A 12,616-nucleotide genomic window follows, 5' to 3' on the forward strand; every position below is an offset into this window, starting at 1 on the left:
AGTTACAACAACATGGCGCATAATCACGGGCGCAGATAGAGTGTGGGACGAGTCATATTTAAATTCACCTCGTTCGGTCCCCCCCACTTATAGGGAGGAAAAAACGTCTATGCTGTCTTTCTTTGCATAAGGCAAACCTCACGGAAAAATCAAAAGACTAATTACCATTCGGTTTATTGAGGTGCACGGCAGTGTATACATAGTTGCAACAACTCACATAAAACAAAAAGACTGATATTCGGTTGGTTGAGCTGCGCAGACTGCACAGGTTGCGAGCTCGAGCTTGGTTGCTATGGTTACTAACAAGTTTGACAGGCATATCGGGGTTGGGGTTGGTTTGCTGGCAGCTTTGTCCCCCCCAGTTTTTTGTCCCTCCCAGTTCAAAAAACGTATCTGCGCCCCTGCGCATGACATCAATGCGAGGGACGCTTCGGGCTGTGAAGGTTCTGAATCTTCTCAATGGAAGGACGCAGAGGTTAGGGAGCTGATTTCCATTTGGGGGGATACAGCTATTCAAGCTAGATTGGATGAGTCATACCGCAACCGGGCGGTTTTACTTCCGTAAACACTGGCCATGCTCACTGCGTGTGACGTCGTCGTATCCTGCAATGCGCATGCGGAACACTTTTAGGTCGCTTTTCGTTCATACTGAGGATCACATACAAGTCGCATATATTTGTTAATGTGAACGACCTCACAAAAAAATCGGATTTCACAAAAAAATCGGAATTGAGCATTAAGCCTTGCAATGTGAACGTAGCGTAAGCTACACCACACCCTTTGGCATTTACACATAGAGCTAGGATTAACGGACCAAAAAAAACCCCTCCAGCTTACTCACGGTGGCTATAATTTACTGCATGAACAAAACAGACTGTATATAGCACATTCAAAACAGGATGCTAACGATACTCACATACCACATAAGTCCAATAAGCTAAATGTTTATTTCCGAAGCATGGCATGTCAGTCTGAAGTACCTTCACGCCCTTGTTCTAATGACTGGACGAGCAACACAGCTTCTTTCGGAGATTCAAATCATCGTTGCTTTCCATCCACGGTCACCTTCAATACAGCTGGGTACAACAATAAATAGTTTATGTTCATTTTCTTTCATCGCGTCTTTGTGTCATCAAAAGCGTTCCGTCTCCAGACGACTTCAGCTGAGTAATTATTGAAGGAGATTTTGGGTTGTCTGTGTATCCATCTTGACTGGATTGGTGAGAAGATCCCATCTGACATGCCGCCTCCATTACTCGTTGCTTGCCCCAAAAGTTGTGGAACTTCATCAATGGTCTGGGACATTGATTAGGGCTGAGTTTTGGTGCTAAAGACCGATGAGTCCGGGAAAGGTTCAAACTGCCTGCTTTTGTGCTCATTTGGAAGAAATCAGGAATCCACCTTTCAAAGAATTTCAATGGATCAGAGACTTCGGAGCCCTCAGGTAAGCCAACTACATGTATATTACATCTGCGACCCTGGTTGTTGAGATCATTGATGTGCTCTTGCATGTCGTGCATTTGTTGCTCAAGAGATGTTATCTTAGCCTCAGAGGCTGTAGCCGGTGCCTCTACCTCAGCAATATGTTTCTTGGCTTCTTCAAGCTGAGCGGCAACTGCTTGTAGCTGTGAGGTCTGCTCTTTAATAGCCTCTAGACCGTGGCAACTTTGGTGTCGATGACTTGAGTGAGGTTATCCATTATCCGATCCAAAGCCTGAATAATACCTGGCTCCATAGCACCTAAATTAGCAACACTGGGTAGCTCTGTGCTCGCATCGAGCTCGCCACCATCATCAATACTGGAAGGAAGGTTTCTTTGAAGATCTTTTCGGTTTTGTGGGCATGTCTGGAGTTTTCAGAAAATAACTGTCCAGGCTCATGTTAAGCTATCTCCTGTTCAAAATGCTGCACTTTTACAGCACAGACATGGGAAATGTACACAAACTGATAAAAGCCACCAGAGCTCACTTACAGCGATGCTGTTTACAATGCCATCTTCCCTCCCATAAGAACGTTTTAACAAGTCTGTTTTTAATTTCTTTTGAAGTAGAATTGACCTCATTTACTCTCAACTGAAAATCAAAATAATTGGCTTGAAATCAAAATACAATCAACATAAATCACTATAGATGCAATTACATCAAGGTATGTATGTATGTGTGGTTACATATACATAAAATCACCACAAAATACAAATGCACACTTCTTCGTAGATTGTGTGTAGTTCTGCACTCACTCCGATGCAATTGGATTTCCTGCAGTGACTTCAGGATATGGTCAAGCTGCTGCCATAGCCACCCCTTTTGGAGGCTTCCTCTCAGCTGGGCTATCTCTGCCTTCAAAAGAGTAATCTTACAGCAGTAGTTCCTCTTCTGTCTCTCATACTTCTGCTTGCTCTTTCTGCCTCTGTGACGAGTTCCCTTTCTCTTTGAAGGGCAAGGGGCTCATTGGATGAAAACACCATTTCTTACAGTACGTAAAGAAATCATCCAGGTGGTCATCCAGTCACAGTTCCCTCACCTGGACTTCTGCTACCTAAGCAACAGTATCTCTACAAACACATCCAAGCCTTTGCTTCCGAGCCCTACAAGCACATAATGTGCCCGAAACCAGATGTGCTGCCTCCAGATGGGGTAGAAGATGAAGGGAGACAAAGGAGAGGAAGGACAGAGTTGAGGTCGCAAGTGCTGGCGAGGACGTGGGTGAAGCTGCATACATGGGCATGGTCATGGGTATAGCCATAGCAGAGAGACTGAAATACATGGAGGACACAAGGTTTCCCCCTTGTGTCATGCTTTAAAAAAAAAAAAAAAACTTCTTGCTGTGGGGCAAGAGTGCCAACCACTACACCACTAATTTTGGGACACTGTGCAAAACGCAAATAAAAACACACAGAATACAACAATTTGCAAACCTTGGAAACCCTATACCTATATTTCATTGAAAATCGTGGAAAGACAACATATCAAATGTTGAAACTGAGAAATTTCTTTTTTTTTGGAAAAATATATGCTCATTATAAATTTGATGTCAGCAACACATTTCAAAAAATTTGGTACGAGGCATGTTTACCACAATGTTGCATCATCTCGACTTTTAACAACAGTCTGCAAACGTTTGGGAACTGAGGATACCAATTGCTGTAGTTTTGAAAGAGAAATGTTGTCCCATCCTTGCCTGATTTCCAGTTTGTTACTCAACAGTTCGGGATCTCCTTCGTTGTATTTTGCACTTCTGTCGTGGAAACTCATCTCATCTCATTATCTCTAGCCGCTTTATCCTTCTACAGGGTCGCAGGCAAGCTGGAGCCTATCCCAGCTGACTACGGGCGAAAGGCGGGGTACACCCTGGACAAGTCGCCAGGTCATCACAGGGCTGACACATAGACACAGACAACCATTCACACTCACATTCACACCTACGGTCAATTTAGAGTCACCAGTTAACCTAACCTGCATGTCTTTGGACTGTGGGGGAAACCGGAGCACCCGGAGGAAACCCACGCGGACACGGGGAGAACATGCAAACTCCACACAGAAAGGCCCTCGCCGGCCCCGGGGCTCGAACCCAGGACCTTCTTGCTGTGAGGCGACAGCGCTAACCACTACACCACCGTGCCGCCGTCGTGGAAACTCTCCAAGCAAAAATGACTCCAAGTCCAAGAGATTGCAGAAAGTTTTAGACTTTTATTAAATCAAATAAAAGCTGTGTTCGGTCTGCAGAGTGAACAGTCTCAAAATTACCAAGTTTTCATTTTATACTGTCTCAAAGGGAAAAAAAGTTTAAACAAATAATTTCATTGGTTAACATGTCGCGTTATACCACTTCAGCATTTTCTACTGGGCAATACGTCTCACGCTTCTCATATTTTCTATCAACTGAGCCAAATTTTCCAGTATGAATGGTCAATTCAGTAAGAGTCAAAACGTATGATAAGATGGGGTCGGGCAAAAACAACAGCATTCAGAGCGTACATGATTCAAAATGACTGGGGTCAAATCAAGTTTAAGGCTAATACAGGCTGCAGGTGTGAGCAAACAAGCCACTCGTGGCCTTGATCAGTCTGTTACACCATCTCATCTCATTATCTCTAGCCGCTTTATCCTGTTCTACAGGGTCGCAGGCAAGCTGGAGCCTATCCCAGCTGACTACGGGCGAAAGGCGGGGTACACCCTGGACAAGTCGCCAGGTCATCACAGGGCTGACACACAGACAACCATTCACACTCACATTCACACCTACGGTCAATTTAGAGTCACCAGTTAACCTAACCTGCATGTCTTTGGACTGTGGGGGAAACCGGAGCACCCAGAGGAAACCCACGCAGACACGGGGAGAACATGCAAACTCCGCACAGAAAAGCCCTCGCTGGCCACAGGGCTCGAACCCAGGACCTTCTTGCTGTGAGGCGACAGCGCTAACCACTACACCACCGTGCCGCCCCTCTGTTACACCATATAATAAAACAAACAAACAAACAAACAAAAAAACCACACACTAACACTACCCAATTTAGAATGGCTTGATAAAATGTACTATGTCAGCATGCAAAACACTCCAGAATGAACAACTGGTTAATTCAACATGGTCTTAGCTAACTCATTCCCACATATGATAACGCTCCAGGTGCTGGAGTCAGAATAACACTGTGAATAGGCCTGTTATTTAGCAGAAAACAACCTTCGGTATGACCAATGTCTTTGCTGCATTTTACTGTAATTATGGTCATTCAAAAACCAATTATTACTTTTAATAGAATTAACTTAATTTATTCTTTGGTGCAAATCAACACGCTCGGCCTTGAATGAGTATATAAATCAGCATAAAAAGAAAGTGCATGTGTGGTTATATGAATCGGAATACATTTATGATTACTTAAGCTGTGTGTGTTTGTGACTACATATGTGCAAATAAAATCACCACACTTTGTCATGTGCCAAATGTTTTAAATAGGAGACAGGTTTGGACTGCAGGCAGGGCAGTTTAGCACCCAGACTCTTAGTACAGAACTATGTACACTGAACAAAAATATAAACGCAGCGGTCCATATTTTATGAAATACAAATGTTCAGATAGAAATTCATTTTCATTTTCTATGTGCCCGAGCCCAGTCCAGACGAGAACGTCGTCGCCCAGCAGTCAGGTCCAATCCTCGATGAGGTCTACGTGCATGGAGGCCAGCTTCTCTGAGTCGGTTTCTCACAGTTTGACTGCTGACCCTGCGATGGTGTCTCCCCATGGTCTCACCTGCGGTCCGTGTTGCAGTCCGGCACCCAGCGCTCGAAACTAACGGTGTCCCGACGTCCCGGGGACCATAAAAAATGTCATCGGGACACAAAATTAAAATATCTGGGACAATCCCGGGACAATGGAAAGCTCAGGCTGCACTCTGTGAATGAATGATTTGCCTTGAGACGACAAGCCTGTGTCTCTCTGAGAGGGAGCAGCCCGTCCCTCCTGTGTGTGTGTATGTGTGTGAAAGAGCAAGCAGCCCTTCCCCCACCCACGCGCTGTGCTGAGAGACACAGAAAGGGCAGTAATTGCTCAGAACGCTCCCTCCAAACAACGGGGATTTACACGAAAACGGAAGGATATATTCACAAAATTCTTTCACATTGAGTGCCATAAGGCTCTCCTGAACACGGTGATGTAATTTTTTTGTCTGTAGTGTAAAAATTGAGGTCACTAGAGCGAGTTAAAAACGAGTTTTTGCATGAGAAGGCTGAAAGTGAGGAGAGGACAGGCGCTCAGCCCCATAGACTGCCATTATAAACGTGGCTGCGCTGTGACTGCAAAATCAGAAAAGTCACTGTAAATAATGTAAATGATTTCTATGACTAAAGGTTACAATAAAAAACTTGCATTACATTGCTTTGTTTGCACTTATATGATATGACACTTTTATCCAAAGTGACTTGACAGTTTTTTTTTTACAGTGTTACAGTCCCTGTAGCAATGTTGGGGTAGGTGCCTTGCTCAAGGGCATTTCATCCATTGATGGTATGGCTGATGGCTTTCAAAACAACTCTGAATGGGGCAATAGGTATATTACATAAAAATGGATAACGGTCATGGTGAAAATGATAAGTTGGCCTTATATATGCCAACAGATATTCAAGGTATAAGTAGATGAAATGAACATAAAAGGGGTCTTATTTTCAACTAAAGTGTGCTGCAGATGTAGTGAGTTAAAACATTTTCTGAATGAGCTAGTTGGCCCCTTTAAATAAACGGGTATCTATTCATACAGTGAGATCGCCAAAGTTTAATAAACTGAAAATGCAATAACTAATTTTGAAGTAGATGATGTATAGGACATGTGTCACTTGTGTTTCGTGACTTATTGTAAAAATGATATAAAGGGTTCAAAATCGCATAGTTACAAATATAATAGTAACTTCATATGATAATATGCAATGCTATGGCTCTCCCCTTCCATCCTTGGAATCACTACATCACAAAAGAACAGTATGCAGAGCCCACAAAATTGTCTCAGACCCCACTCACCCTGCACACTATGCATTTCAGCTTCTGCCCTCTGGAAGGGGCTACAGGTCAATTGCCACCAAAACAACATGCTTTAAAAATAGTTTTATCCCTACTGCCATACAACTTTTGAACTCTTGCAGATAAACATTGATCATGGACTGAAAATTGTTTGATGTTGGAATTGTCTGTGTCTATCTATGTATGATATTCATGTTGTCTTAGGTTGTGTCCCTAGTTTTTGTTATATGTTGGAACCTGTACCATGCTGTACTGAAAACAAATTCCACCTGCTTGCAGTGTGGTCATTAAAGAATTATCTATCTATCTATCTATCTATCTATCTATCTAATATTAACCACTGGTTATTTCAGAGAGGAAAAAAATGGGGACACTATTGCTTCCATTCGGGACAATACAACACAGAATTCGGGACCACTGGGGGACACAAAGAAAAAAAGTTAATTTCGAGCCCTGCCGGCACCGATCACGCAGGTGGGTCAGATAGATATGCCGGTCTTGTGCTGGAGTGGTGACACGTGGCCTGCTTGCATGTGGCATGTTGTCTGTGGTGCCATGCTGCTGAAATCGTCGTCGGAGGCGGACTATCGTGGAATAGCACCCCCAATTGACGCCCTACAGCTCTGATGGACATTCCAGCCTGCAGCATGCCAATGGCTCGTTCCCGGTTGATTCTGGTCATCTGTGGCATCTTGACATTTGAACATTTTTGTCATTTTAGGGTGGCCTTTTATTGGCCCCACATAAAGGATGGTCATGACATGCATTACTCAGTGAAATTTTTGTCTGCAATGGTCACACCCGACTGGATCATGGATTATCTCAAGTCTGGGCACTGCTCAGAACTTGAGTAGAGGGACATTTTTTTTTTTCAAAAAATGTTTACTGGTATGCTATACTATCATTTGATGTGGGCAGAAAAAAAAAATCAGTATCGGATGGACAAAATAAATAAAATCTTTAGGTGCTGCGTTTATATTTTTGTTCAGTGTAGTTTTAATATATGCAGAAAGCAGTTTGGCCTTCCCTGAAACAGATTTTGTCTGGATGGCACCATATTGCTCTGAAACATGTAGAGATCATTCAGCATTAATGATGCCTTCCCAGATGTCCAAGCTACCCAGGTCATGTGCACTAATGCACCCTCATAACATCACAGGTGCTGGCTTTTGAACTGCGCACTGATAAACTGGATGGTCCCTCTCCTCTTTAGCCTGGAGGATATGGTGTCCATGATTTCTCAAAAGAATTTCTACTTCCGATTCGTCAGACCTCGGGACAGTTTTCCACTTTGCCTCAGTCCATCGTAAAAGAGCTCGGGCCCAAAGAAGGTGGCCGTGTTTCTGGATATTGTTTATATCTGGATTTAACTTGCATTTGTGGATGCAGTAATGAACTGTTTTCATAGACTATGGTTTTCTGAAGTGTTCCTGAGCCCTTACAGTGATTTCCACTCCAGGCACCTGTCTGCTTTTAATGCAGTGTCGCCTGAGGGCCTGAAAATCACAGGCATCCAATATCGGTTTTCAGCCTTGTTTCTTGCATACAGAGATTTCCCCAGATTCTCTGAATCTTTTAATGAGGTTATGTACCATAGATGATGTGATCCATAAATTCTTTGCAATTTTACATTGAGGAACATTATTCTTTAACTGTTGCAACGTTTGCCCATGCAGTCTTTCCCAGAGTGAGGAACCCCTCCCCATCTTTACTGGAGAGACTCAACCTCACTGGGATGCTCTTTTTATACCCAATCATGTTACTGACCTGTTGACAATTAACTAAATATGTTTTTTTAAGCATTACACAACTTTTTCAGGTCTTTTGTTGCCCTGTCCCTACTTTTCTGACAAATTCAAAGTGTTGCTGACAAATTCAAAATGAGCATGTATTTTTCAAACAGCAATAAAATTTCTCAGTTTCAACATTTGATATGTTGTCTTTGTACTATTTTCCAAGAAACATAGTGGTTCCATGACTGACAAATCATATTTTGTTTTATTTATTGATGTTTTACACACAGCGTCCCAATTTTAAAGAACTGGGTTTGTAAACTGCCCAAGCAGATTTCTTCATTTCTGACTTTTCTTAAAAAAGTTAAACCTGTCTACTTCAAATACCCACATCTCACCAGTGTATTTGTTGAATTTCTTGATCTATTCATCATTGGAAAACTTTTTAAAAGGCCTTTCATGAAAACACAATCTTTCAAATCTTGAAAAACTGACCCATGTGACTGCTGCAATAATGGATCGTCATAGAGTTTTAGCCGAAATTTCCCATTGCCTTTTTAAAAAAGGAATACAAAAACACGTATATCTGAATGTGACAAATTCCCATGTCAAGAGCTGTTGGTTTTATTGTTCGAGCACGTGTTCCCGAGACAACCTTGAATGAGTAAAGCTCTCTCCACATTGCCCATACTGATACGGCTTCTGTTCTTTATGAACTGCAGGTGGCTGCAGAAGGCACTCGGGTGACGAAAACTCTTCCCACACTGTCCACAATGATGCAGTTTCTCTCTTGTGTGGATTTGTTCATGTCGTTGGAGATTACGCCGACAAGTAAAACTCTTCCCACACTGTCCACAATGATGCAGCTTCTCTCCTGTGTGGATACGCTCATGCCGTGGGAGACTACTCTGATAAGCAAAACTCTTCCCACACTGTCCACAGTGATATGGCTTCTCTCCTGTGTGGACACGCTCATGCTGTTGGAGAAAACTCTGAAAAAAAAACCTCTTGCCACACTGTCCACAATGGTACGGCTTCTCTCCTGTGTGGATACGTTCATGCTGTCGGAGATTACTCACCTCAGTAAAACTCTTCTCACACAGTCCACAGCGATACGGCTTCTCTCCTGTATGGATACGTTCATGCCGTTGGAGCCCACTCTGACACGCAAAACTCTTCCCACACTGTCCACAGTGATACGGCTTCTCTCCTGTGTGGACACGCTCATGCAGTCGGAGAAGACTCTGATAAGTAAAATTCTTCCCACACAGTACACAGTAATACGGCTTCTCTCCTGTGTGGACACGCTCATGCAGTCGGAGATGACTCTGACAAGTAAAACCCTTACCACAGTGTCCACAGGAATATGGCTTCTCTCTTATGTGGACACGCTCATGCCGCTGGAGCTTACTCTGACAAGCAAAACTCTTCCCACACTGTCCACAGCAAAATAGCTTCTCTCCTGTGTGGATATGCTCATGATAGCGGAGATTACCCCGACAAGCAAAACCCCTACCACACTGTCCACAGCGATACGGCTTCTCTCCTGTGTGGATACGCTCATGATAGCGGAGATAAGCCCGACAAGTAAAACCCTTACCACACTGTCCACAGCGATACGGCCTCTCTCCTGTGTGGATACGCTCATGATGGCGGCGATAAGCCCGACAAGTAAAACCCTTACCACACTGTCCACAGCGATACGGCCTCTCTCCTGCGTGGATATGCTCATGCAGTTGGAGAGCACTCTTTGAAGTAAAACTCTTCCCACACTGTCCACAGTGATACGGCTTCTCTCCTGTGTGGATACGCTCGTGCTGTTGGAAATGACTCAGACGAATAAAACTCTTCCCACACTGTCCACAGTAATACAGCTTCTCTCCTGTGTGGATACGCTCATGCAGTTGGAGAGAACGCTGCTGAGTAAAACTCTTCCCACACTGTCCACAGTGATACGGCTTCTCTCCTGTGTGGACGCGCTCATGCAGTTTGAGAGTATTCGGACAAGTAAAACTCTTCTCACACTGTTCACAGCGATACGGCTTCTCTCTTGTATGGATACGCTCATGCCGTTGGAGAGTACTCTTTCGAGTAAAACTCTTCCCACACTGTCCACAGTGATACGGCTTCTCTCCTGTGTGGATACGCTCATGCTGTTGGAGAGCACTCTGCTGAGTAAAACTCTTCCCACACTGTCCACAGTGATACGGCTTCTCTCTGATATGGATGCACTGGTGAGATTTTAATTGGCGACTCTTCATAAAACTTTTCCCACAATCTGAGCAGTGGTACACCTGCAAAACATAACGAAATGATTCAAGATGCTTCACTCACATATAGTGGATATAAAAAGTATACACAACCCATTAAAATCGGTTTTTCTGATGTAAAAAAAAAATAATAATTTTAAAAACCTTTTCCCACCTTTAATGTGACTTATAACGTGTACAATTCAACTGAAAAACAAATCTGTTGGGGAAAAAAATTTTATATATATATATATATATATATATATATATATATATATATATATATATATATATATATATATATATATATATAGGGCGGCACGGTGGTGTAGTGGTTAGCACTGTCGCCTCACAGCAAGAAGGTCCGGGTTCGAGCCCCGTGGCTAGCGAGGGCCTTTCTGTGCGGAGTTTGCATGTTCTCCCCGTGTCCGCGTGGGTTTCCTCCGGGTGCTCCGGTTTCCCCCACAGTCCAAAGACATGCAGGTTAGGTTAACTGGTGACTCTAAATTGACCGTAGGTGTGAATGTGAGTGTGAATGGTTGTCTGTGTCTATGTGTCAGCCCTGTGATGACCTGGCGACTTGTCCAGGGTGTACCCCGCCTTTCGCCCGTAGTCAGTTGGGATAGGCTCCAGCTTGCCTGCGACCCTGTAGAAGGATAAAGCGGCTAGAGATAATGAGATGAGATGAGATATATATATATATATATATATATATATATATATATATATATATAAAGTACAATAAGCTGGTTGCATCTTTTGGTGATGTGCAGTGCTGTTTTTGTGCCAAACAAAACTTTTGGAATTGTGGCCAAAAAGTTCAACCTTGGTTTCATCAGACCAGAACACATTTTCCCCACATGCTTTTTGGAGAGTTGATGATTTTTTTTTTTTTGCAAAATTTAGCCAGGCCTGGACGTTTTTCTTTGACCCTACTTCATAATCCAGATGGGTGATTGTCACATGTATTACACAATCAGTACTTGCTAGAAATTCCTGCAGCTCATTCAGTGTTGCTGTAGGCCTCTTGGCAGCCTCCCTGACCAGTTTTCGTCTTTTCATCAATTTTTGGAGCAGTGTTTCCCACACATTGCTATGCTACAAGTGATGGAGACGTGAAGTGACAGCAGTGATAAACTAATCTAGGTCTGCATGTACATGTTAAAAGGGAAAAGTAGTCTATTCTAACAGAGAGCGAACTTCGATGCCACTTTCGAGAATTAGTGCTAGTAGCCTTAAAGGAAAAGGCAACTTTTGTACAAAACCAGGTGTGTAATAGGAGAAAAACATATACGTAATCAATTCCGTTAATTATTTCCATTATATATCGAACATGAAAAAATATTTTTAACTTTGAAATCATGAATTGACACAGAGGAGTCGAAGTTGGAGGAGTCAGCCATTTTGAGATTGTGGGCAACTATAAACCAATCAGAATCTTTCGTTAATGCGCCTCCCTCTGATCTGTGACGTCACTGGGCCTATGAAAACAGTGTTTACAAGCAGATCACTGTGATTAGGAGTCCCGGCGGGTGGCTTGGATTCGATTCGTTTATATCCCGACCTTGTCAGCTGTCAGATTTATGTTCATGGACCCGGTAAGCTGGTAAATAATATTTATTTATTTTTTTCTTTACCAAATTCTAACAGAAAACGAGAGCGCCCGAAAGGGAAAACCGTAGGCTTGGTAGGACAAATCCAAATAGGAGTCATTCAGGATTCAGCCATGTTTTTGCTCCGTGTTTTTACTCGACCAAAGTTATACAGTATTATGAGCTTTAAGTTGCATAAATAAAACCATTTGGTGAAACTTTGAAGAAGCGATTGTACTTGTTTTTTACCTTACTACCATGAAACACTGAAGAGTTCTTTTCAGTGGTGGGCCGCATGACGTCACGCAGTAGATCAATATGGCGGAACGCATCTTCGCTGAGCTCAGCGCAAGCCCATATTATTAAAAGTTAAAAGATACTGTTATGCGGTCTGTTCTTTCTCTATAAATTCCATGATCGATTACTTTATATATTTATCTATCTATTTGTGGTGATTTTCTACAAAAGTTGCCTTTTCCTTTAACGCGATTTGTTACTGGTGAGACGGCCTCCCTGACCAGTTTTCGTCTTTTCA

General features: G+C 42.9%; 1 protein-coding gene across 1 annotated transcript in view; it reads right to left on the minus strand.

Annotated features, from left to right (window-relative positions):
* Positions 1-3,534: 3,534 nt before the first annotated feature.
* LOC132881601 (zinc finger protein 431-like) overlaps positions 3,535-12,616 on the minus strand; it is a 64,133-nt gene continuing 55,051 nt past the window's right edge. The window contains exon 3 of the mRNA XM_060914257.1: positions 3,535-10,534. Within this exon, the coding sequence (XP_060770240.1) occupies positions 8,849-10,534 (1,686 nt within the window). The 3' untranslated portion in view covers positions 3,535-8,848. The remainder of the gene's footprint in view (positions 10,535-12,616) is intronic.

This window comes from Neoarius graeffei, chromosome 1, assembly GCF_027579695.1.
Source record: "Neoarius graeffei isolate fNeoGra1 chromosome 1, fNeoGra1.pri, whole genome shotgun sequence".
NCBI classification, from domain to species: domain Eukaryota; kingdom Metazoa; phylum Chordata; class Actinopteri; order Siluriformes; family Ariidae; genus Neoarius; species Neoarius graeffei.